Source organism: Grammomys surdaster, unplaced genomic scaffold, assembly GCF_004785775.1.
Source record: "Grammomys surdaster isolate TR1022 unplaced genomic scaffold, NIH_TR_1.0 127, whole genome shotgun sequence".
Taxonomy (NCBI): domain Eukaryota; kingdom Metazoa; phylum Chordata; class Mammalia; order Rodentia; family Muridae; genus Grammomys; species Grammomys surdaster.
The window spans coordinates 835255-860013 of NW_021604585.1; the positions used below are offsets into that span (position 1 = coordinate 835255).

The 24759-nt window shown below is 44.3% G+C and overlaps 1 protein-coding gene and 1 pseudogene across 5 annotated transcripts in view; one reads left to right on the plus strand and one right to left on the minus strand.

Annotated features, from left to right (window-relative positions):
• The window catches only part of Kiaa0586 (KIAA0586 ortholog), a 100284-nt gene extending 93936 nt beyond the window's left edge, over positions 1-6348 (plus strand). For all 5 annotated transcript variants that reach the window (XM_028789298.1, XM_028789286.1, XM_028789294.1 and 2 more), the window contains one exon: positions 6034-6348. In XM_028789298.1, coding sequence (XP_028645131.1) covers positions 6034-6185 — 152 coding nt within the window. In that variant the 3' untranslated portion in view covers positions 6186-6348. The remainder of the gene's footprint in view (positions 1-6033) is intronic.
• A 13880-nt stretch (positions 6349-20228) lies between these two features.
• LOC114640392 lies at positions 20229-21901 on the minus strand (annotated as a pseudogene).
• Between the last annotated feature and the right edge of the window lie 2858 nt (positions 21902-24759).

Genomic DNA, 24759 nt, shown 5'->3' on the forward strand with positions numbered 1-24759 from the left:
GGTTGGTTGGTTGGTTGGTTGGTTGGTTGGTTGGTTGGTTGGTTGGTTGGTTTTTAGTCTACTTGACTTCAAGAGCCCCTGTATGGCTAGGATCAAGCTAGAACTTTGTAGAAAACAGGCAAACGAAGCCGTCCCTGGGAGCACATGCTTAACAGCATAGCAGACACACAAGCTAGTTGGGCTGGGCATGCCTTTAGTCCTAGCACTGGGGAGGCAGAGGCAGGTGAATCTCTGTGAGTTCAAGGCCAACCTGATATACATAGTGAGTCTCAGGACAGACAGGGCTATGTTTCAAAAAACAAAAAGCAAAACATCTTGTGAACTTACTATGCTGGTCACTCAGAAGACAAAGACTCAGTCCCTGCTCATGCTCTTGAGGAAGATGTAGTTCATTGGAAATTACAGATACATAAAGAATTAATTACAATACAGCTTGGTAAGTGGCACAGTCAAGTTTCATCCAGTATTGACAAGGAAAGACGTTGCTAACATTTTACCACTGCTGTTGGGAAAAGCACAGAGGGTGAGTTTTACTTTCGGGGTTAGGGTACTGCTTACGTATGGTTTTAAGGAATAAAATAAAATGAAAAAAGAAAAACATGCAGTTGGGGATGTGGTGAGGTAGGGATGATCTGGGGGGAACTTGAGGTTGAGTATGGTCAAAATATATTAAATGTTCAGAGAATTAAGAAAATAATCTTTTAATATAGTAGTCATAGTCCCTTTGACCCATAGACCCATAAATAGCTATGACTACCTGTCTCTTTCCCAAACTCTACATAGGTGAAATAATTTTTACAGTGTTATGGTATTCATTCCCCTGGGCTAATTAGGACATTCTGTGGACCTGGATTAAAGATTATATTTGGTTCTTTTAATCTTTTTCTTTAACTCTACAGTTTATAAGAAACTGCTCTTTACTGACATGTAAAAAAAAGGCCAAATAGAGACAGTAAACTATCTTACCACTGCATAGTCATCTTGTAGAACACTGTAATTTATACATGTGTCTCGAGCCAAGTACACATATCAGGATGAGGCATTCTGATCCTGTGGCTGTCTCTGGAACTGGTTCCTCTTTGCCAGAAAAGGTTCCTCTTTCTGTCTCAGCTGTTGTGAAAGGCCATGCTCCTCCACTTGGGGACCTCTTAGCTTACAAGTAAGAGATCTAAGAATTGGTCGCCAGGCTTTAAGATTTAGACTCATAATCTACAACCCCAGATCCTCTAACCCCAGAAGACTTGTAAGATGCTTAATTATTAATATTTCTAAAATACATGTAATAAATACACATATATCTAAATGAGCATTAAAGATTCTGTACTGAGTTAGGTGAGATGGTGTACACCTTTAATCCCAGCACTTGGGAGGGTGGATCTCTGTGAGTCTGAGGTCAGCCTGCTCTACAGAGTGAGTTCCAGGACAGCCAGAGTTACATTGAAAGACTCTGTCTGGAGAAAAAAAAAAAGCGTTGATTTACTTCATATGAATTGCTTTTAGTTTTTGTAATCCTTGTTCTTATAAGCCCAGCAGCAGAGAGTGGAAAATATGAATTTTCAGTATTTTAAAGCAAAATTTTGGTATTCTGAATGTTTTAAAAGTATATTAAGTTATGCCTCTGGAAGTGTCAAATCTAGGGTCTGACTCTGGCATCTCCAACTTAAGTGCGTGCCAGGCCTAATGACACACTGCAAACCCCAGGGATCAAGGAGTCATCTTGTTTTCAGACCCAAAACCAGCTGTTGAAACAATGACATCATAGCGTAATGACACAACTGGAAATTCTAAAGTTAAACTTTAAAGCATCAAGCTACATTTAATATAGGTAGAAAAATTTATATTGCTCTAATGGTGATTTATTAAGATATTTTGTTCTTTATGGTTTTTTTTTTTCCTTTTACTCTGTGACAGCTGTAACTGGGTGTGAATGTGTTAGCCTTTTTGTCTGTTAACAGTAATTAAGTGGTACTTTTTAAAATATCCCATCTTAAAAAAAATTCTTTTAAAGTTCTAAAGCTGTGATTATTTAAAAACTTTCATGAACTTTCAAAAAAATCTTCCCAGAGTGTACATTAACAAATAGCATTATATAAAATGGAACATTTTATTGGTATAATTTTTATTTAAAATCATGGTATACCAGTTTAGAGGCCTTACAAGGTCATATGTAGCCAGGCTGAGGACCTCTCTAGCCCAGGTTGAGGGTCTCATTAGCCTAGGCTAACTCCAACCCTACTACTTCCACTTCCTGAGTACAACTGTTTCAAGTTCAGCAGCACATGTGGCTTACGTATGCTGGAGATGAAACCCAAGGCTGTGTGTGCTAGACAAGTACTCCAAACTAAGCTACATCATCCAGCTCTCCTTTGTGTCCTCCTCCCTCCCCCCCCCCCCCCCCCCCCCCCCCCCTCCCTCTCTCTCTCTCTCTCTCTCTCTCTCTCCCTCTCTCTTTTGGTTTTTCAAGAAAGGGTTTCTCTGTATAGCCCTGGCTGTCCTGGAACTCACTCTGTAGACCAGGCTGGCCTCGAATTCAAAAATCCGCCTGCCTCTGCCTCCCAAGTGCTGGGATTAAAGGCGTGTGCCACCACCGCCTGGCTCTCCTTTGTTTTCTTACTAGTTTCCAATGTCACCTCTCATTCTCCTTAAAGAACAGTGCCTTTTGTAGCCCTCCCCATGGGCTGATACCTGGTAGGATGGCTCCTGCTCAGTACCTAGGAGTAAAAGCTGACTTATTTGAGTGACATTTCTGTGTTCCAGTAGCATATAGAATACTTCAGATGACACTGCCTAATACTCACCAAACCCTTTGAGGCCGTCTCACAGCTGGGGGGGGGGGGTTCAGAAAATGTATGCGGCTAACCTCAGTCTCTTCCTCTGTCTCTCCTGCCTTTTCCCTGCATTTCTTTAGAAGTTTTAATGCATTGTGCTCTTCCTTCCTTATTTGCCTGTCAGTCCTGTCATACATCCAGTTTGTGAGCTCAGGAAGGCTGGAACTGTTGTATTCTGCAGAGCCTAGAGCAATGCCTAGCACACAGAAGATGCTCACTTGGTGCTTGTGGGAGGCCAGAGAAAGAGAGGGAGGGAGGGAGGGAGAGAGGGAGGGAGGGGGGGGGGAGGGAGGGGGGGGGGAGGGAGGGGGGAGGGAAGGAAGGGGGAGAACCCAGCTTTTTTCTGTTCCACTATCCATTATCTTTCCTTCCCTTTACTCCTCTCTGAACAGAAAGCCTTCAGGGCACAGTCTGTGTCGGCTCATTCCTAAGCTGACCTCTTTTGGTCCTTAACCATGACCTATCCTAAAGGGACTTGGGACTCATGAGATGTGCAAGCCTGGTGACCTAAGTCTCATCCCCCCAAACCCACATAAAGGTAAAGGGAGAGAACCAGCTCCACAGAGCTGTCCTCTGACCTTCACACGTGTGCTGTGGTTTTAAAAAAGAAAGGGCCTAGTGCTTGAAGTGTCCCTCTCCTTAGCTGCCACTGCCACAACACATCGCTAACATGAAATACCTCCAGTTCCCTTTCATTGTAATTAAAGACAGTTGCAAGTCAGCTCTACCAAATTTGAGTTAGACAAATTATGCTCAACTTAATTTTGACGTCTCCTCCTGAATACTTTCCTATGACTTTCTCTCTATTCCCGCTTCTTAGCACTTCCTACATCTCCCCACTATGTTCTCGTTTCATTTAGCCCTCTGAGAGATTGCAGCCCATTGCACTAATGTGTCTGTGGCTGACTGCTCGTTCTGTGTCTTTAGAACTACTCTACAGTCTTAGAAGCTTAGATTCCAGTTGCCTTCTGGAAAGTCCATTCACGTGTTTTGTGGGCATCTGTATTGATCAAGGGTATACTGAGTCCAGTATCTTTGATCTCTATGCACTTCCATAGGCCTCTCATTCCTGTCCACTTGTTTGATCAGACCTGCCGTTTGAGCACCACACTCAGTGCCAGGCTCCCTCCAGAGTGTCCTGACTCTGTCCGTTGCCACAGACCCCTCTGCTTGTTGTTATGTATATCTTTTCAAAATGCATTTGCTCACATTAGTATTTTCTTTGAAATGTTTTGTGAGTTCTCCATTTCTTTATACAGGGGCTGGGCCTGCCTTCTTCAGCGTTTCAGAGCTCACCATCCTTTCAGACCAGCCTGTATTTGGCACCAGAACACAGTGTTCCCTGCACACAAACCTAAATGTGTTCTGGCCTTCTCCTTTCTGTCATCACCTTCCCAACATCTTTTAAGTCCCAGCTCAACTGCTCCTTCTACGTTGATTAACTGCATCCCCCATCTGTAGGAACATCCTGAGAATGGGCGTTACCTCTGATCCTTGTATCAGCTCTGCACTGTCTTAGCTCTGGACGCACAGCAGCTTCATACAGCTGTTTACGCAGCACTTACTTTTGAAAAGTCCATTCAACATCGGTCTTGATCATCTGACTTGTCCCACTAATAGAATCACTATTAGATAAGAGATGGGAGAAAGGTCTTTCCATTTTTTTTAGTTAGTATTTAAGTATGAGGCAACAACTATAAGAAATTACATAATTTTTCGTGTCACTTGCTATTCAGAATAAAAAAGGTCATATTGAACAATTTAATTTAATATGTGAATTTATGCATATAGATTATATAAAGCAGTTTTGTTCAATTAGATAACTATGTGGCAACATTGTTCTTTGGGATAGCTGAGTATTGGGAATGGAGTATTTGGGTGGAACATCTATCAGCTATAGATTCCAGTCAGTCCTCTGCTAATTTGTAAACTTTATTATAAATTAAACTGTACTACTGGATGTTTCTTTATTGGATGCTTCTCTTGGTTATTTTGTGTACTCTAGATCATAGCTTTGTAAAACATTGGTATATTCTAACAGTAATTATATCCTATAAATATCTTTAGATGTGCTTTTCAGTGTTTATTTTGATTTTCATCCTATCCCTATAGGTCTAATACTGTGTACAATGCGTGGAGTAGAATGTTTTTCCCATATTTAATTAAGTGTAAAGAAGGAAGAAAATTCCCTTGTACATAATAAATGTTTTCTATGTCAAATATCAATACTATTTGAATGACCACTTCAACATTTTTTCTTAGACAATGTTGTATCAATATGTTAACTAATAATGTACTGCTTGCTGTTAGGCACGCATCAGTGGGCAGTTGTTAACAGATGTATCTCAAGCTGAGTGTCCATTTAGTAGAAGGAAAATGAAAAGCAAAGTGCTTTGACGAAGTTGGACTTGAGTTTGGAATGTTTTCATTTTATTTTTTAAACAGGCTACTTCACTTCACCATCCTCCTTCAGCTTTTCTCTTTGGGGGTTAGAGGCCAGTGCCAGGATCCTGGTTTCAGGTGCTTCCGACCTCCTCACCCTCCCTTTTAGAAGTCATCCTGTGATCAGTAGCACACTCCCACTGCAGCTGTGGCTTCCAGTGGCTTCCACGCGGTGGTCGTGACGTCAGGGTCTTTCATGGAGACAGTGGCTCTGTCTCTGAGCACTCACTGCAGTGGGGTTTGTGGTTTGAATGATGACAGTGCTGAGCCCCGCTGTGAGGTCACTTTCCATGTGCTCTGCAGGGTGGGTTCTGTTCTATTTAACACGAGAACACTGAACTTTGGAGTGGTAACCGGTGATTCACCCCAGGTGACGAGAGCAGAGACTAGGCTTACACTAGCAGTCTGCCTGAGCGTCGGTACTGCAGTTTTATAGTAACCGTTTTGATGGTTTCATACACAGCTATGACAATTCCCCCATCACCCTTTAATCTCTCTTCTATTCCTGCTGACCCTTTTCTTCTTCTCAGCTCGCCCCCTTCAGTGGGAGAAAATCCCAGTCTTGTGTACCTTAATTTTTACTGCCTGTTCTTCTGTAAAATGTTGCCTTCAAGAGATCCATGGTAAAGGGAAATTCCAAGCAACTTGAGAAAAGACATTTCCTTGTATGTGATCCTTATTTTCAGGCTCTCCCATACTGTGTGGAAAGAGAAGAGCACATATGTTGTCAGCCATTGTCTGAATGCCTTTCTCCTTTGTGCAGGTGGCTCGGCAGATCCGCTCCTAATTGCACACGTGTCGCCCGCTAGGATGTCTGTGACTCTGCCCTCTGTGAACCTTGAGGACTGCTCTCAGTCCCTGAGCACCAGCTCCATGCATGGCGTCGCGGAATCTTCAGGGACGGACACCTTCTGAGGAGGAGAGGCAGCACAAGGTTCATGAAGACGTGTCACTCTGCCTGCAGCCCATGTCTGTACACTTTGGTCTTTGAACATATTTTTAAACATTTCTAATATTAAGATGAAAGTGTCCTTTGAATATTTAGTAAGGCTTTTGAATAAAGTAGGTGTAACTTAAACTGAGTCTGGCTGTGAGTTTCTTAGAAGCCTAGGGTAATGGAACAGTGAAAAGGGCATAGCTTTAACCTGAGAATTTATGGGCTATACATTCTAACATTTCTGTAACGACAGTAATCAAGAGTAATTCAGATCTGTCCACAGGGCCTTGATGAAATCATGACACGTTTGTGTATTACATTGTGTAGTTTAAAAAGAATTTTAGGGGCTGGAGAGATGGCTCAGCAGTTAAGAGCACTGACTGCACTTCCAGAGGTTCTGAGTTCAATTCCCAGCGACCATATGGTGGCTCACAGCCATCTCTAATGGGATCTGATGCCCTCTTCTGGTGTGTCTGAAGAGAGCTACAGTGTATTCATATAAAATAATAAATAAGTATATTTAAAAAAAATAATTTTAAAGTGTGTACACATTGATACAGAATTCCTCAAAAGAGGAAACTATCTTTTCTGAATTTAGAGTAAAAATACAGGTTTTAACTTACTGTCCTTATGATATACTTGAACATTTCTTTTAAAAATGGTGTCTGCTCCTGACCAGGTTTACCCAGACTCACTCCTCAGCAACCACTGTAAATCCTTTTGGAATAAGAAAAAAGCTGCTAATTTTTTTCTCCAGGGCTAAAGAGTAAGAGTCAAGGATGCCCACAGTCAGGGGTACTTTACTCACTCACGACAGAGAAGGTGATGAATCAAGTTGATTCCATGTGTGCCGTATGTGTGCGCTGTATACTTTATAGCTTTCAAGCTTGTGAAACATGTTACTAGCATCTCTCAGAACGTCCATATATAATTAACAGAAAGTGAAAAGGCGTAGCTTTACAATTAGGTGCAATTCTAGTTCCCATACTTGCTGGCTCTGTGCTGGGAAATGAGCCCCTTCTCAGCTGCCTTGAATAAATGCATTTAATAATTATTTTTGAAGAATAATGAAGATGAGTGATAGTGTTTGTCAGGGTGGTAAGTGTTGGGGGTTGGATGAGGTGGGCATTGCCCACTAGGGGTTGGTTCCAGGTAAGTGTGCAGTAAATGGTATCCCTTGTATCTTGAAGGACTTCATCATCATGCGTTAGAGTGAACACACTAGAAGGACAACCTGATATTAGCAAAAAAATTATCTTCGTAACACCCATATCATGTCACTTCCTCCTCCTCTTCCTCCTCCTTCTCCCCACCCCGCTCCAAAAGCTTGGGTCATCACAGAACAGGGTAGAAAGATTTCAAGAGCCAGAGGCAGTGGATGGCTAAAGCAAAATGGGGTTTTCCAGACACAACAAGGCAGTTGCAAGTAGGAATTTACAGTAGCTCTGGCTACTGCATATGCAAGGTGAGTGACAGGGCAAGCCAGACAACCCGGGCATGGAGGGGCGAGGTGGGCACAACGCCCTGCCATAGCTGTGGAGCTCTTGGCAGTTGATGACTCTGGGAGAGGGAGCATCTTCAAGGAAGCAGTCCCTGAAAGGCTCCTGTACTGCAGTAGAGGGCCCTGCACTCATGCACATACAGCAGCAACACTGAGTGGACACAGCGGGTTTAAAACAGCAAAAAACACATGAATGTGGGAGAGACCGGTTGGTGGGCTGGGGAAGGAACTGGAGATGGAATGGGGGTGGGCTTTCCAAGTATATTTGTGTGCATTTATTCTCAAACAAATATTACCTCCCTAAAATATTCTCTTCTGTCAGCACTAAAGCTCACACATGGTAGTTTCAGTCACCGTTGGCCTTTCTGAGGATTTTAAAGGTTATTAGGTTATCAGCCCTGCTCCACAGTGGAACCTTAGCAGCTTGAGAGACTACCAATCCTGGGCTACGTACCAGGAAGTCTGGGTTAATTGGCCTTGGGGGAGGTCCAGGCAGTGGTATTCAAAGTAAAAAAAAAGATCTTTTTTTAGGCAGCTTCACTGTATACTCAAAGCTGAGAATTACTGGAGAGCAATTTAGAATTCCTTTTACCTCTAGTAGGGCCCAGGGTCTGGGGATTTCTGCTGAAGTTAGAAACCTGTGCAAAAAGGAAAAAAAAAAAAAAGCCTGTGAGCCTTCCACATGCATTTCCTCTTCAGTCGCAGCCCCTCAGACTGTCCTCAGGTATTTGGTTACCGAAATGGTTTGAGTTTCATGTGAGGACCTGTTTTCTTTGCTGGGGCACTTAAATAAAGTTTCTACTTAAAATAGCTTCATTTAAACCAGTGGAAGGAAGCGTGCTGTTTTGTGGATCTTGGTTTGGTTTTTGGTACTCATGGACAAATCTGGGTAGAGGGAAGGCAAGCGGCCAGACCTACCTGACAGTTGCTTTGCTTAAATGTTACCCTCCTCACTGTCTGCTTTTCCAAACCTTTTTTGCTTATAAAGGATTTTTAACAGAACTTATTATAGTTCAAAACTTTTTTTTATTTAGACATATTAGTAGCTTCCCCCAGCCCCAGTCATAGAAAAACCTACATTTTCTAATTTTAGAGTGAAAACATAGTCTTTAGCGTATGGTTCTTGTGATGTACTTGAGACTTTCTATTAAAAAATGCTGTCTGCTCACCACTACTGTGCTGTAAGTACTGTCCTGACCATGCTTACTCATGTGCTCCTCTGCCAACCACCTCAAATCCTTGTGGACTAATGCTCATTCATTGATGCTGGTCCAAAGATGCCCACAGGCAGCAGGAAAGAATAGCCTCCTACATGCAAACAGATTTCAGTCTTCTGCTTGTGTCACACACACACACATACACACACACACACACACACACTTTGTTCTTTGGCAGTTTACATTCGAATGCTGTATCTTGATTATATTTACTCTCACCTCTGCTCTCCCCAGGTAGCCTCAGCATCCCCCTTTGGCCTTCATGAACCCTCCCTCTCAACCCACTGCCTCCAAGTAGTATTGCCAAGGCAACATTTCACAACATTGTTCCCGTTGTTCCTCTCACTTCGTTTTGCACCCCATCTGCAGCACTCCTCAAGCCTTGGGTGAATTGAGTTGTCCCATTTTGGGCCAAGCGTTCAGCAGTAACCCATCCTCACTCTCTGACCAGTTGTGAGTCTGCATTAGCTGCCACCCACTGCAGAAGCAGCTTCTCTGGCTGAGTGAAAGCAGTACTAGTCCATGGGCAAACATGTATTTAGATTGACAGTTGACATTTACCAAACAACAGTGCTAGAGCTCCCCTTTTGCCTGCCCACTCAGGGTCTATGTCCTTCCATGCTGCGGGCCAGGTTCATAGTACTGACTGAATTCCCTCTTATGGAACAGGCCTCATTCCAACTGGAAAATAGTTGGTTACCTCCATAACCTTTGTGCCACTATTTTTGCTAGCAGTCACATTTTTCTTGAAGTTGGTTTTACATCATTCAGAATTTGCTGCTAGGTACTTTTTGCCCCGGTGGCCTGTATTACACGTAGCCCTATGAAACCCAGCCAGCCGAGAGTTTTTAGGTCAATTTCAGCTTTGTTTCCTCTATGCCCTGAAACCAAAGTGTATTTTGTCTTCTGCAATAGGGTCTTACCATCAAGTGCTGGTGGGCAACCATGAGCAATGGCAACATCTGCTGTTTGGTGGGAGCAATAATTCCTAGGAAGGTGTCCCATAGCCTGCACTGGTATTTCATTTGATAACGTGTCCTTTTGGGGAAGCATTCTCTATCCATGTAGTGTATCTGGGTTGGATTTCCTTTCTTAAAAGCTGCATTTTAAAATAAATTTACAAAGTTGTGGGTTTCCAAAAGGAAGAAAAAAATACATTCCTAGATGTAATTAGCCTAACACCCCTCTCCTCCCCTATCCCATCCCCACTGAAACTTTTTCACTCCGGTCCCCCATTGTAGTCCATATCACATGTTTTATGCTACCCCTCAACCTGAGATGTGTTCTCCATGCCCTTTCATCCAAAGCACCTATGCATCTAAGCTTACACTCAAAGCTGTAAAGGAGACTCTCCGTGTAGCCGTGCGAGGGAGCCTGAGGAAATGCATAAGGAACAGGAAGAATGTGAGCTTCTTTTTGCAGTTTAACACACTGGTTTCTAGTGGGCCTGTCACTTGAGTTGGAAGTGGCATAAAGGTTTGAATGAAGTCTCTTTTGGAAAGGTGGCTTTGAGAAACTGGACATAAACATCTCATTCGATTAGGTTCTGACAGTAGCTAAATCTGCATGTGACAAAATACAGTTGTTAATGGAGTTATTTCTAATACAAAGCATTTTATAAATGATGTTCTGGGGGAAATCTGTGAAAGATGAGGAGGCAATGCTGTAGCCATTAACACCAATGGCAACACATCGCACCAAAGCAAATTAAGACCTTGGCTAGATTAGACCTCAAGTCAGCAAATTTTCTCAGTAATGATACAGATAGACAATAGTCTCAGCTGTGCAGGGGACACATGGCCTCCTATATTCTGTATGCCATTTTCAACATTTTTTTAAATATTTAAGAAATGCTTTATAGCTTGTGAAACATCAATACCATGTAGGGTGGGGGTGTCTATGTCTTTGTGTGTTTGTCTGTGTATCTGTGTGTGTCTGTTTGTGCATGTGTTATAATACTAGAAATTGAACCCAGTCCTTATGCATCCTTGATAATTGCACTACCACTGAGCTGTATCTCAGGGCCTCTTTTCTTCTCTACCTTTCCTGAGTGGAGAGTGACATTTCTTAATTAGGAGTGAAGTTCTAGAGTTCACGTGGAGCTGTTGGATTGATGTAGTCTCCACAGTCACCATATAGGGTGTTAGGAGTTGTCTGTGTCAGGAATACAAAGTCCAACAATGTTTCCTTTCCTGGTTATCTGTAGCATTTCATCAGGGAGTGGAGTCCCCTCATTTAATACCTCACAGAGAGAGTATTTACCTCTATTGTGAGCTGTCATTGCCATTTAGGGCCTTGGACATATGTAATTTGTATTCTAGAGAATTATGTAGTTCCTGCAGAAAGATTGTGAAGACAATTGTGTAGCTTCAAATTTTGTAATAATTATAAGATCCTGCTTACTTAGGACAAAGAGCAACAGCTGTAATTTTCCTACTGATACTTTGTCTCTTTTGTCAATTTTTAAAGTTTTTATGTGTTGTCTTGTGTCTATGGGTGTTTTGCCTGCATGTATGCCTGTGCACCTTATAAAAACTAAGCAGGGCAGAACCTGAGACAAGTTGAGGGGGATCCCATAACGCTTTAGATCCTATCGCTTTTGCATGCAGCATAAAAAAAAAACAACATTTCTACTCAGCTTTGCTACTAAGAAGGTTTCCATAACTTTCCAACAGATGAAGACATTACGGAAAACCACAACCAATCAAGATGCAGGTTATGGAGTCTAGTCCCAACAGACACATCTATAAAACAATTCTCACACCTAAGGCTCAGGGAACATTGCAGAAGAATGGGGGGCAGAAAGATTGTAAGAACCAGAGGATCAGGGAGTTCGCTGTGAGACTGTTTCCTAGAAATGTCAGAAGCTACACACACACAGAGTCTCACTAACATGACTTCCTGAAAATGAGCTGAACAAGGACAAAAATCATCAGAGATGCTAAAATGGCTGGATGCTTCAATCCTACACAAAGAACTACAGGCAACTAAGGAATACTGAGTGGGAGAAAGTCTTACCTGGGAAGAACGCACCAATGGTTATCCAGTACCAGATGGTCAGCCCTGAAGACAAACATATAAATGATGTTATACAGACTGAGCAGTTGTATTTAAGAATAAATAAGTGCCAGGCAGTGGTGGCACATGCCTTTAATCCCAGCACTTAGGAGGCAGAGGCAGGTGGATTTCTGAGTTTGAGGCCAGCCTGGTCTACAGAGTGAGTTCCAGGACAGCCATAGAAACCCTGTCTCTGAAAAAAAAAAAAAAAAAAAAAAGAATAAATGAGTATATCCCTACACATACACATGTGCACATATCACAACAGTGGAAAAAGAGGCTATGAATTATAGAGAGCAAGGAGGGGCACACTGAGGGTTTGGAGGGAGAAAAGGGAAGGAGGAAATGAAGTAATCATATTATAATCTAAAATATAAAAAAATAAAAGATTTCTGTATATTCACTCATGGAGGGAATGGAAGACAAGATGCATATCTAGACAGAATCTAAGGTTCATATTTCTGTTCATTGCTCAGAGTTTTGTTTTGTGTGTTTTTTGTTTGTCTTTTTAAATGTTTTGTTTTTTTTAACTATTCATTTATTGATTTATTATATGTAAGTATACTGTAGCTGTCTTCAGACACCCCACAAGAGGGCATCAGATATCATTGCAGATGGTTGTGAGCCACCATGTGGTTGCTGGGATTTGAACTCAGAACCTCTGGAAGAGCAGTCAGTGCTCTTAACCACTGAGCCATCTCACCAGCCCCTGTTTGTTTTTTAAAACAATCTGTAGGCATTCCCCTTAGGTGAGTGGTTCTCACCCTTCCTGATGCTGTGACCTTTAATACAGATCCTCATGTTGAGGTGACTCCTAACCAGAAAATTATTCTCATTGCTGCTTCTCGGCTGTAATGTTGTTATGAGTTGTAATGTAAACATCTGTGGTTTTCAGTAGTCTTAGACCCAGAGGTGTCATGACCCACAGGTTGAAAACTGCTACCTCAGGTTTGCTGATCAGTAATGTGAGCATTGCAAAGGGGAGGCCATCCATATCCTTAACAAGATGAGGCAGGTACTCCATCTCTTCAGATTTGAGGAAGTCTTGGCTGATTCAAACAGGCACTGATGAAGATCAGTCCGCATCTTACCAAGACCAACACAAACAAGTACAGCCCTTAGCACTGGGTGTGGCACCTCAGCTGCAGACTGGGGAGGCCCCTCTGAATTGTAGGAAGATGAGTTTCTACTTAGCCTGGGCCGGTCTCCAACTGTTGCGTCTCACCTTTAAATTTTTGCTCAGTGTATGTGTGGCTCAGTATTGAACTAAGTGTTTGACAGTACATATAGACATACTGGGGACCCTCATACCTATGGCTCCTTTATGGGGTTTCTCTGCTGTTTATGGGGGTATTGTCATTCGGTTTTTAGCTCTACTGAGTTTCAACACTTGTAACTTCCAAGTCTGGCAAGACTGCTTTTCTCACTGTGAGTGTGTTCTCCGTGCACATGGGCACTGAGAAGAGCCCAGATAAATGTGTTATAATACAACCAATTTAAGCTTATCTCAGACTAGCTTACAAATAAATGAGACTCGGACTATGGTTATTTTATTTGGCTTTGACAATTATTGGGGGGGGGGGTGGTTTAATCCCCAATCTACTCTTCTAACTGCTGGCCTGGCTAACCCCTCATTGGTGTTCCCAGATCCTTGCTGTTTCTCCTGGTCATGTGCTCATGGTCCATCTCCTCTCATGGTGGCTTCCTCTCTCCTCCTTTCTTCTTCCTCCTTCTCCTCCTGGTCTCTCCTCCTCCAACCAGGTCACTCAAAACCTACTTACCTCTAATTCCTTCAGTAATTGGCTATAGCCAATTTTATTTAACCAATAGTTTTAAATCAAGGAACAAGATTTGTACAACAAAAACTTTTAAACGTGAGAAGTCACTCACTCATAGGCCTAGACCTTTGGGTATAGAATTTAGCATTACAATACATAGCAACAGACCAAACCTCGGCAATGTGTATTTCTCCAAGGGTGTTTATCTCCTTTTGAAGTCTGACTATCCTCAGCTTCTGTCTTGAAACGACTAGATTTTATATGCTGCTGTCCAACGTTTATCATTGTAATTGGAGGATAGGATCTTAAGAGATGTTGCTTGATGTTGAGACGCTGAGGCGACCAACATCCTGATGAACCCATTGGGAACTGAGACTACACTAAGCTGCAAATATGCTTAATACACCTTTCCCTAGGTGCATCATAGCTAGGCCCAGCCTACCCTAAATGCGGAGAACATTGACATAGGGTACAGTTGGGCAGACTCTAATACAAAGCCTATTTTGTGAAATGCCAAAGATTTCATGTAGTCTTTGTATATACACAGAAACCGAAAAGTGGGGTGACTGTGGACACACTTTCTCACTGTCAGAAAGTTGGGTGTGTACCTTCAGTGAGGTGAATGTTCTTCACCATTGGTGGGCACTAGCACAGAAGCAGCAGTAAAATGCTGAGAGAGGCCTTTCACAGGACTGTTAAACCTTTTCCTACTTCTCTTTCCCCACTGTGTCTCTCCAGCACAGCCTAGATATGTCGGAACCAAGCAAGAAGGAAGGCTCATGGTAGGATGTTGAGATGAAAGAGCAGCTCAACTTGAGAGAGAAATGCTCTCCCGCAGTAGTGTGTGAGTTTCCTCTCTGAACCAATTAATTACCGAGTGGTTCTGATTCAGGCCTTAAGAGCTTAGAGCTGCGGTCCCACCCCTTAGGGGACAAGCCAGCTGCTGCTGCATGAAACCATTAATAGACACGTGACCTCAAGAGTTTCTTCCCCACCCCACTTCCCTTCTCCCTCTCATTCCGGCCCTGCTTGGTCCAGCCCCAAGAGTTTCTTGAATGAATGGATGAATGTATATGTACAAGTGGCTACAGGGATATCATTCACACAGAGGAGATTGCCTCCTCCTTCACAGTCTGGCTTTCCTGTAGATTGAGTTGTTGAAGACTTGTTCAAGGCCCTTGGAAAGGATCAGCCAGTAAGGTTTGACACTGACATATGATACCTGGCTGGCTACATGGGGACTAGTCCAGGGCCAATCCGGAAGCCTGAAGTCCGTAGAGAATGTGTTAAATGTGGGATATCCTGTTAGGTTTTCATTCTCTCATCAGTCTTGAAATTTGTTTTTGTTCCGATTATATGCCCCTGAAAGGGTCTTTTATTGTCTTATGTCTGTCACTTAAAAACACCTTAACTCAGGGAAACAAACCCCAATTATCTTTAGAACTGTTTTACTTGGATTCAAAAGCAGTGGAATTCAAATGTTTTATGATGCCCGAAAAATAACACCCAGAAGTCATTCTAAAATGACTTTAAAATCCTCCCCTTTTAATAAGAACCTGTCTCTAAAGAGGAAATAATTCAATCCTCAGCAATAACATTAGATATTAAATGTATAAAAAAGAAAGAAAGAAGCCGGGCAGTGGTGGCGCACGCCTTTAATCCCAGCACTTGGGAGGCAGAGGCCGGCGGATTTCTGAGTTCAAGGCCAGTCTGGTCTACAGAGTGAGTTCCAGGACAGCCAGAGCAATACAGAGAAACCCTGTCTTGAAAAACCAAAAAAAAAAAAAAAAAAAAAATAAGAAAAAAAGAAAGAAAGAAAGAAAGAAAAGAAAAAGCTCTGGAATATAAGATGAACAAGTAAACATTGAGTTTCAAAGACTTAAATTCCCCAGTAAGAAGAGGAATATGTACCTCACAGTGAAGATTGCTTCATCCTCTGTGTTGAAAGGGATTCAGAGCTGTAAGACCTTTCACCCCAGGGCTTATATGAGGCTGACAGGATGTGGTTCCCTTGCTCCCTGGGCTGAGGATGACAGGGTGGCCCTCAGCAGGTGACTGGAAGACACATCATTATATCTTTACTTCACTAAGGGTTAATTACCGTCGGTCTTATTAAGGAGAAAGTGTATGGGTGTGTGTGTGTGTGTGTGTGTTTGTGTTGGGGGATGCCAGTGTGTGTGTATGTGGGTACACATACCTGTGCATGTAAATTAAAGGCTGGAAGAGAAGAATGTGTTTGCATATGTTCATGTGTGAATAGGTGGACATCTGCATGGATGTATACAGGTGTGTGGACACGTTTGCACATGTTGCGTGGCCATGTAGAGGCCAGAGGCTAACCTTGAAGGGAGGGAGGGAGGAAGAGAGGGAGGGAGAGAGGAAGGGAGAGAGGAAGGAAGGGAGGGAGGGAGGGAGGGAGGGAGGGAGGAAGAGAGGGAAGAAGAGAGGGAGGAAGGGAGGGAGGAAAGGAGGGAAGGAGGGAAGGAGGGAGGGAGGGAGGGAGGGAGGGAGGAAGGAAGGAGGATGGAATAGAAGGTAGTTCAAAGAAAGTATCTACTTGTGAACCTTACTAACTTTTTCACATTAGAAGATCTAAGGGTTTTGCTCAACTCTCCTGTTTAATTTGATCACATGCCTAGACTAGGCTAGATACTTAACTAAGGTATAGAGAGGTAATAGCTAGCTGGAAGATGTCAGGTAAAGAATTGAAAATAGGGCTGGAGAGATGGATTAGTGGTTAAGAGCACTGACTGCTCTGCCAGAGGTCTTGAGTTCAATTCCCAGTAACCACATGGTGACTCACAACCATCTGTGGTGGGATCCAATGCCCTCTTCTGGTGTGTCTGAAGACAGCTACAGTGTACGCACATACATAAAAAATAAATAGATAAATCTTAAGAATTGAAAATAGATGCTGTAAGCTAAAATCATGTTTTTACATCTCATGAACATGAATTTTGTGAAAGGACCCCCAATTCCATTTTTATGTACATTCTTCTTTAATCCTATTTTTTTCTTTCTGCCTTAGAATGCTAAATATTCTACCTCTCTAGAGACTCAATTAGGTGTGTCTTGAATTTATACTTTAAGACATAAGAAATCTTTGTTTCCTCCATAAGCTGTCAGAACCATTTATAGTTCCAATGAAAGGCAACCCGTCTCCTGAGGAAGAGACTAAAACTTTCTTTGGGGATTATCTAAACAATGTCACGTGTCCCCTTTTTTCTGGTCCATCTACACATAAGAAAGCATAAATCATGTGACCCAACAAATAAACACAACTGACATGTTATTTCTCTTTCTTTCGAGACATCGGTTCTTTAATCTTCTATTTCTTAGAAAAAAGCTCCCATGAAAGCCCTGAACTCCTAATGTATATACAATAGTATTTTGCAGGTAGGACGGGAGAGAAAGGCCATGTAACACGACCACATGAATGCCCCTGCTGGTTTGAGGCTCTTGTCCTGCTCTGATATAAAGCCCAGAAAGCGTTTATGAGGAACGGACAATCAACAGAGCTGAAAAGCCTGGCCCATGTGGTGCTGGCAGAGCTCAGCGCCAGGAACCGAGGACTCGATTTCAAGCATGATGTTTTGTTGTTAAAGTTTAATAAGAAGTTAGCTATACTGATTTAGAAATAGAAAGGCACAATTTTTTTTTAAGGCAACAGACTAGTTAATGTGGTGTAAAATACTTCAGTATCAAGTCCCTGGCTGTTGTGAATACCAAAAGTAGACTGGGAAGGGGACAGGGAAGAAAGAAAAAGGTGTCAGCTCAACTTCGAACAAGTGTGGGTGGCAAAGGAAAGCAATCATTGGGACAGAGGCAGTCCTCCTACCCCAGGCTGGTCAAGGGCAGTCAGATGCCTGGTGATCCACCTATGCTATTAAGGTGGGAAGGGGGGCTGGAACAACTCTCAGCAGGCCACAGCCCCACCGTGGACACCTGGGCAGTTCCACTGGCCTCTTGTCAGCCCTCAGTAGGACTAACATGACGGGGATTGGGAAGCATTAAATAACCATCTTTACAGAAACAACGTTCTTACAGAAAGTGCCTAAGCTCTGCCTGTGGTCCAAAAGCCTCATAGAAAACGACGACAAAGAATGGGGCTGACATGGCGTACATGAAACTCTCACCTGGACAAGGACCTAAATATTGTTTGTATAGCCAAGGGCCCTGGGCTCTAAGCCATACCCACTGAGGTCCTCTAGAGAAAAAACTAACAATCTAAGAAACCAACATAGCTCTTGGTCCTAAAATGAGGTCACGTGCAAGGGACTTGCCCACATGAGGAAGGCAGTGGCCCTCTCACAGATAGGCTACTTCTCTGGGCTGACTTTGGAAAGCAGAGCAGCTGTAGTGACTGTTTAGATTTGGTCAGTGGAGGGAGAAAGGAAGAGATTACCATCTATGTATCGTCCTGGCTGCCTACAAGTGGATGGAGCGAACAGCCAAGGTTCTACTGACAAATTGTAGCCTCCCAGCCCACCACACAGAGACGTAACAGCTGTAACCCTGCACACGCTTTAAGAGGTAGCTGAAATGATGCAAGCCGACATGTGTGGACCACAGAAGGCCCTTCCATTTCCAAGGAGGCAGAAAGATGCCTTACCCTTACATCTCTACGGCCTGAGGAGCCCCATGGGTTAACAGGTCAGATCTCAGCCTGGAATATGAGCTGGAAGGCCTTACTGGAACAAGACTATGATTTCCAAGAGATAAGACCTTGGGAGAAATTCCACAGGACAACAGATCCCAGCTGGAGATGGCAAAGCAGCTTCAACACTCCCACAGCTGGGGGTACTAAGTATTTGAAATGGTAGAGCCTGTGACATGGGGAAGGGGTCATTCGTAATTTCTGGATTTAAGCACATGATTGTTAGCACATGATGTTGTCTCCCAGCCTTTTACTTTTTGGTTTTCGACAAGGGGTCGGTCCTGCTTCCTAGCTCTGCTGAGTTCTGGTATTACAGGAACAGATCACACACCCAGCTCAATTTCTAATGAATGTGGGACCATAGAGGCTAGTTATGAAAGATGAAAAAACTTGCAGGATAATGCAATAGTTGAAATACAGTAAGAAGCAAAATTCCATCCAGCCTCAGGGTATGGTCCACTTAGCTTATGGAAAGGAGACACTTATCCGGAAAGCTGCTGTGGAAACTGCTACAGCCCGACAGGTGAGCAGCAAGAACTTCAGCGAGGCTGCGCAGAGGACAGTGACATAGTGAGGGGGGTGGGGAGGAAAGGTAAAGACAAGTCCCTGCAGCTATTTTGGTTCCTGGGATGTGTGTTCTTGACCTACCAGTCAGCTTAGGCAGGAAGAAGTGAGATCCCAAGAACTAACTTTTTGGCCAAGAGAGTGCTAGGAAATGACACGTGAGTAGTCTTCAAAAACTGCTCCTGAGTTGGAGGTGAGGGGGCAGGGAAAAAAAAAAAAAGACCGTAATTCAAGGGGCATGCAGACCTGGGGCCCAGCAAAGGCTGCATGGAGGAGTGATGGGAACCAGTGGGTGTCACCTAGGCTGAAGCCCACAGGCAAGCTTGTGGCAAAGCCATTGGAAGCCTCTTTCTGTCTCTGAAATACCTCACCTTCCCAAGCAGGATACCTTGGCACCTACATGGCAAAGGACCCTGACAGGGCGGTTCCAAGTAGGGCACTGGAGGCCAGGCACCTGAGGACCACTGCTAGAGTATCCCTCTTCCTTCCTTCCAAGTTCTTTAATACAAACTCTTATGCAAAACAAGCAAACAAAAACCCTCCCAAAAGAATCCTTTGGGTGACATCTGTCAATTATTTGTGTAGGCTAGAGGCACCTGTGAATGATAAGGCTACTGAAAACTGAGAAGCAACACTGGCCTGGACCTGGCACTACCAGAGGGGAAGTAGACCTGAGGCGGGATTCCCTCTCACACAGCCACACCCTCCACTTCTGTTCCCACAGACTCTGCCAGGGACATCATCCCCAGGTTAAGAGAAGCAATGAAACCTCCAGGGGAGTGACAAGAGCCCAAACTGCCCAAGTTTCTGCTTATAAAGAAGAAGAGTTCAGGCCTGGGTGTTTTCGCTTGTCATGAGCTCTGAAAAGGGCCAAGAGGGGTCTGAGCCTCAGAGCTGGGCAGGAAAATATTGGAGTCATCTGACCTGCCAGCTTATTGTGATGTCAGCTATAGCTGACATCTTCTAAGACCCCTCAGTTTACAGAGTCACCAACATCATCTGCACACCCAAACGTGGTGAGGCCCACAGCACACCTACAGGTGTGAACTATGGAACTGCATGAGGTTTGCACACCTGCCCCAGCCATGTAAGGCTAACCCACAAAATTCAAAATTGCAAAGTGTCCGATGCCCTCCAGGTCAGGACACCCAGGCCTCAGCACTAGGCTGCTCAGTGTGGAAGCCTGGCATGGACCAGGCCTGACTGGGCTGCTGCTCCCTTCCCAGCATGCCCAAGCACCATGACCTCTAGGCAGTGACAGAGGTGGGCTCTCCGGGCCCTGATTGGCCTGCTGTTTCTGTACTCCGTACTCCAGGGCAGCCGGGGCGTCTGTAGCCCTTGTAGAACTGGATGGTTGAGCCCCAGGACTCGCAACACCTTGTTCCTTGGAGGCAGTGGCAGCCTCCGGCCTCCGCTCAGAGCCAATGTCAGTGAGGGAGCCCTAGTCCCCCAGCAGTCAGGTCCTGCACCCTCTTGCTGAGGTCATTGCACTCTGTCTGCAGCGCTCGGCACAGCTTCTCCAGCTGCCAGATTTTCACCTGCAGGCCTTCCAGCTCTTTGTCCCGGAGAGTTTTCTCTTCAGCGGTCTCCAGCAGAGCCTTATTGCTGCTCTCCCACCGGGGTCGATACATGGTGGTTTCTTTCTCTAGCTTCTTGATCTTCTTTGTCATCTTTTCCATCTCCTGTTTGAACGTGGTGAACACTTCACTGCTTTTGGAAAGTGTGTTCTGGAACCCCTCAAACTTCTCTGTGTACAGGGCGAGCTGCTGCTTTAAGTGGGTCTCCTGCTGTTTCATCAGCTCACACATCCTCGGGACTCCACTGCTTCCTTCAGGAGAAACTCTTTCTCCCACTGGTGTTGCTCCTCTACCTCCTTCAGCATCTCCTGGGCCTGATGGAGCTCGGCATCCACGAGCTGCTGCTGCAGGTCCTTGTGTTTGAAGACTTTGTCGATGTGCTCCTCACCGAGCTCATACTGCTCAATCAACTTCTTGAGCCTCTCGGCTAGTTCCATATTCTCTTGGTGCAGCTTGGAGTTTCTCTCATTATGCTGTTCCATCTGCAGCTGAATGTCATTCAGTGTCACCTGGAAGTGTGAAGTCACCTCTTTGCGCTTCTCCTCCTCCTCACGGGCTCGCTGCACACCTTCTTCCTTTAGGAACCGGTTGTGTCGTTGCAGTTCCTGGCACAGGCTCTCAAGCTTGCTTCGGGCCAGGACAGCCTTGCTATGCTCACCACGCAGATGGTCCTTCTCCTGCACCAGCTGGGTCTGCTTCTTCTGCAAGAGCTTCATCTGCTTTTGTGAGTTCCGGTGCTCTTCCAGCAGCTCGGCGTACTTGTGGAACAGAGCAGGCAGTTTCTCCTCTGGGGTACTCAGCGTGTTCAGTGTCTGCATCAGCAAAGTGATCTCCTTCCCTAGACCCTTGGCTTTCTTCTTTTCTTGTGGCCTTCGATGGTCTCGGTCTCTGACCTCATCACTTGCTCGGATCTCTTCTGTGCCAGGCTCCCTCTCAGAGGTCTCTTTCTCGCCACTGACTACTGGAATACCTGGTTCAGGCTCGCCATTCCTGCCTACATAGGCCCGGGACTTCTCTATGTCTTCCGGCTCAGTGGATTCACCCTGTGCTCCCTCCGCTCCTGGGCCTCCCTGATTGTTGTCCACACAGTATGTACTCAGAATGTCTTCCAACTGCCGGCTCAGCTCCTCAGAGATGTCACAGAGGACCCCAGAAGGAGCTGCTTTAGCTCAAGCCCCCTCCGTCTTCCCAGGAGCCTGGCTTGTGGAACCTTCAGCTTCTGCCCCAGGAGCTATCTGTCTGGGTCGCCCATGGGCTCCCTCCGGTCCTGCTTCCCGTTACCCCGGGCTGCTCTTCGGGTTGGAGTGTTTGCCAGGCCCATTCTTTTTGTCTTGGTTCTTCATTGTGATTTCACGGTGGCCGTCCGACGGCGCCCACCTCTCTGGCCGAGCACCGGAAACCTAGGCACAATGTTTTTCCATTCATTCTTCTTCAGTATAAACACTGCAGGGAAATAAAGCTTTCTTGGCATAACATGAGGCTCTGAACTAAAAAGAGAAGCCGTTAAAGCTCACCGGGCCCCAAAAGGCCTCTTACCATAAGAAGCTAAACGGTTATGGCTGGCACTCTGTGGCAAAGATTACTTCTGGCTATTAGCAGGGGCTTTTAATTGGTACAGAGAAGATCTATCAGAATAAAAGAAATTATACTAACTGGAGGACACGGAAGGCGGAGCAGCACGGGAGTCTCTCTGAGCCTGTTTCTGGGAGGTTCCTTGTGACTAGGGGTGCTTGCGTGAGTGCTGGTTTGTGAGTCCCTTCAGGCAATTCAGGGCTTTCTCAGGAACTCTGAGAAAACCAAAAGGTGAATCATGCTCCCAAAGAAAGTCCATCTCATTTTGGGTTTATCTTGTTTCCTCTGTGTAAGTGATTTCCCAAGATGTAGCAACCTGAGATTTAGGTTTAGGATAGCAGCTGGGCGATAACAACTTCAGAAAGCTGAGGTACTTAGAATTTTACAGGAACCTCCCCACTCTCATGCTAAGCTCAGAATGCCTCCACTCCATGGTGAAGTGCTTCACCATGGAGAAGACTCACCAAGAGGGCAGTGAGGGGGCTGGAGAGATGGCTCAGCGGTTAAGAGCACTGACTGCTCTTCCAGAGGTCCTGAGTTCAAATCCCAGCAACCACATGGTGGCTCACAACCATCCGTAATGAGATTGGATGCCCTCTTCTGGTGTGTCTGAAGACAGCTAAATAAAGTAAATAAATAAATCTTTAAAAAAAAAAAAAAAAAAGAGGGCAGTGAGGATGTGAGGCCCATTGGGGATGATGTGGTGGTGCCCAGAGTGAAGAGCTACAGGGAGATCGTTTAGAGAGTTGCAGTCTTGAAGGCTGGGGACACTCAGAAATGATGTCACAGGAATCTAAGAGAGAGATTCTCTGGCCTGCAGAGTTGGAACTACTGCGCATTCGCGAACACACACACACACACACACACACACACACACACGGATATATAAACGTTCTTTCTTGGATCAGTAGAGACTAGTGTGTGAAACAGCCCTACCAGAGACATTTGCGTTTGCTCAAAGAACTACCTCAGTGATTGATATGACCCGGCCCTTGTTGGGTCACTAAATTCTCTGGAGCTGAGGAAAGATGAAATAAAAACAACCAGCCAAGAGGATATGCATTATTTACATTAGAAGAATTATAGTCTCAAGAATTTATGATACACTCCCAAAACAGAGGCAGTTTTAGTTACTCCCCCAGCTGAGGAAGCCTCACCTGAACACACCTATCCTCCAGGAGGATGTGCTCACTTGAGAATTGCTTGAGCTCTCTGCCATGGTTCCTTCCTCCCATCGGTTCCCCGTTGTATAACCTGGAGCTGTGGCCTCCTAGTAAGTTAGGCAGGGCAGAAAAGGAGAAGCAGACAAAGCAACAGAGGGGACCTGCCCCATCTAGACCTTCCTGGAGAGTCCTGAGTTCTAGGTGAGAGGAAACGTGACTTGGAATGAAGTTCAGAATCTTCCTGTTACACAAGACCGGGCACTTCACCTTGTGAGTTTCTGTCACTCTGATTGGCCAGAAGGCTTTTTGCTAACTAGCTAACTAGGAATGAGTAAGTAACTATGCAGCCTGCCTAGAATAGATATTATGATTCTACTTATCAAAGAATTCATAATATGTCGATGTGATTATGATATTAGTACTGAAACTTGAGGAGAGACATGAGATTTAATCCAAAATTCAAGGAACAATTAGCCTCTAACAGCAGATTTGAATGGGCACGGGGGTAAATAAGTTTAAATATGTTTTTGCTTTTTTAATTTCACCAACCTTTAAATTAGTTCTACTCATTGTCCCGGGAAAATTTGAAAATTTACTATGTTTAAAAAAAAAAAAAACATATTTAGGGGCTAGAGAGTTGGCTGAGTGGCGAGGAGAGCTTTCTGCTTTGTAGAAAACCTGTGTTCTGGTCTCAGCTCCAACATGATGGCACTCACAGCTGCCTGGGGCTCTAGTCCCACAGGATCTGGTGTCTTTTTTTGGCCTCTGTGGGCATCAGGCACACATGTGGTAAACATGTATACATGCAGATAAGACACATAGAGAATAAATAAAATTATTCATTTAAAATATATTTTTAAACATTTAATCTCTCTCCTCTCATATCTCTGACACAGATATTTTCTGCTTCTAACATGCGTTCAGGTAAATAAATGATCAAACACGTGGTTTCCCGAGCAGCCTAGAACATAGAGAATTTAACATATGTGAAAATAGAAGGTTACTGTGGAATGTCTTCAAGAACTGTAGACCCTGTGTTGCGTGTGGCTCTGTGGGACAGGGATGTTTCCCAATGATCCTAAAGGCATAGGAAGCCTAGAGGCAAGAATTAGCATGAGCATTTTCATGCATTAGAAGGTTCATTATGTGTGGAGCTGGGGACATCCTGCTACTTTAACAGAGTCTCCGTTTAAACATTCCCCATCACTTCATGAGGTCACTTCTAGGGTTTGGTTTGGTTTTCTTTTAATGATGTGTTAAGTTCTAAAATACCCTGTTAGTAGCCTGTTCCTGGAGTAGATTTCCTTAGAAAATGACAGGGTAACCAGTTCAGGACAGTGATTCTCTGCTATTGAGAGGAGAGATCTGAGGTCAGGTGGAACGTCTCTCCCAGAAGGATACAAACTGGTAAGTTGATTTATAAAGTTTGCTTGTGGGAGAGGAGGGAGGAGATGGGGCCTCACATG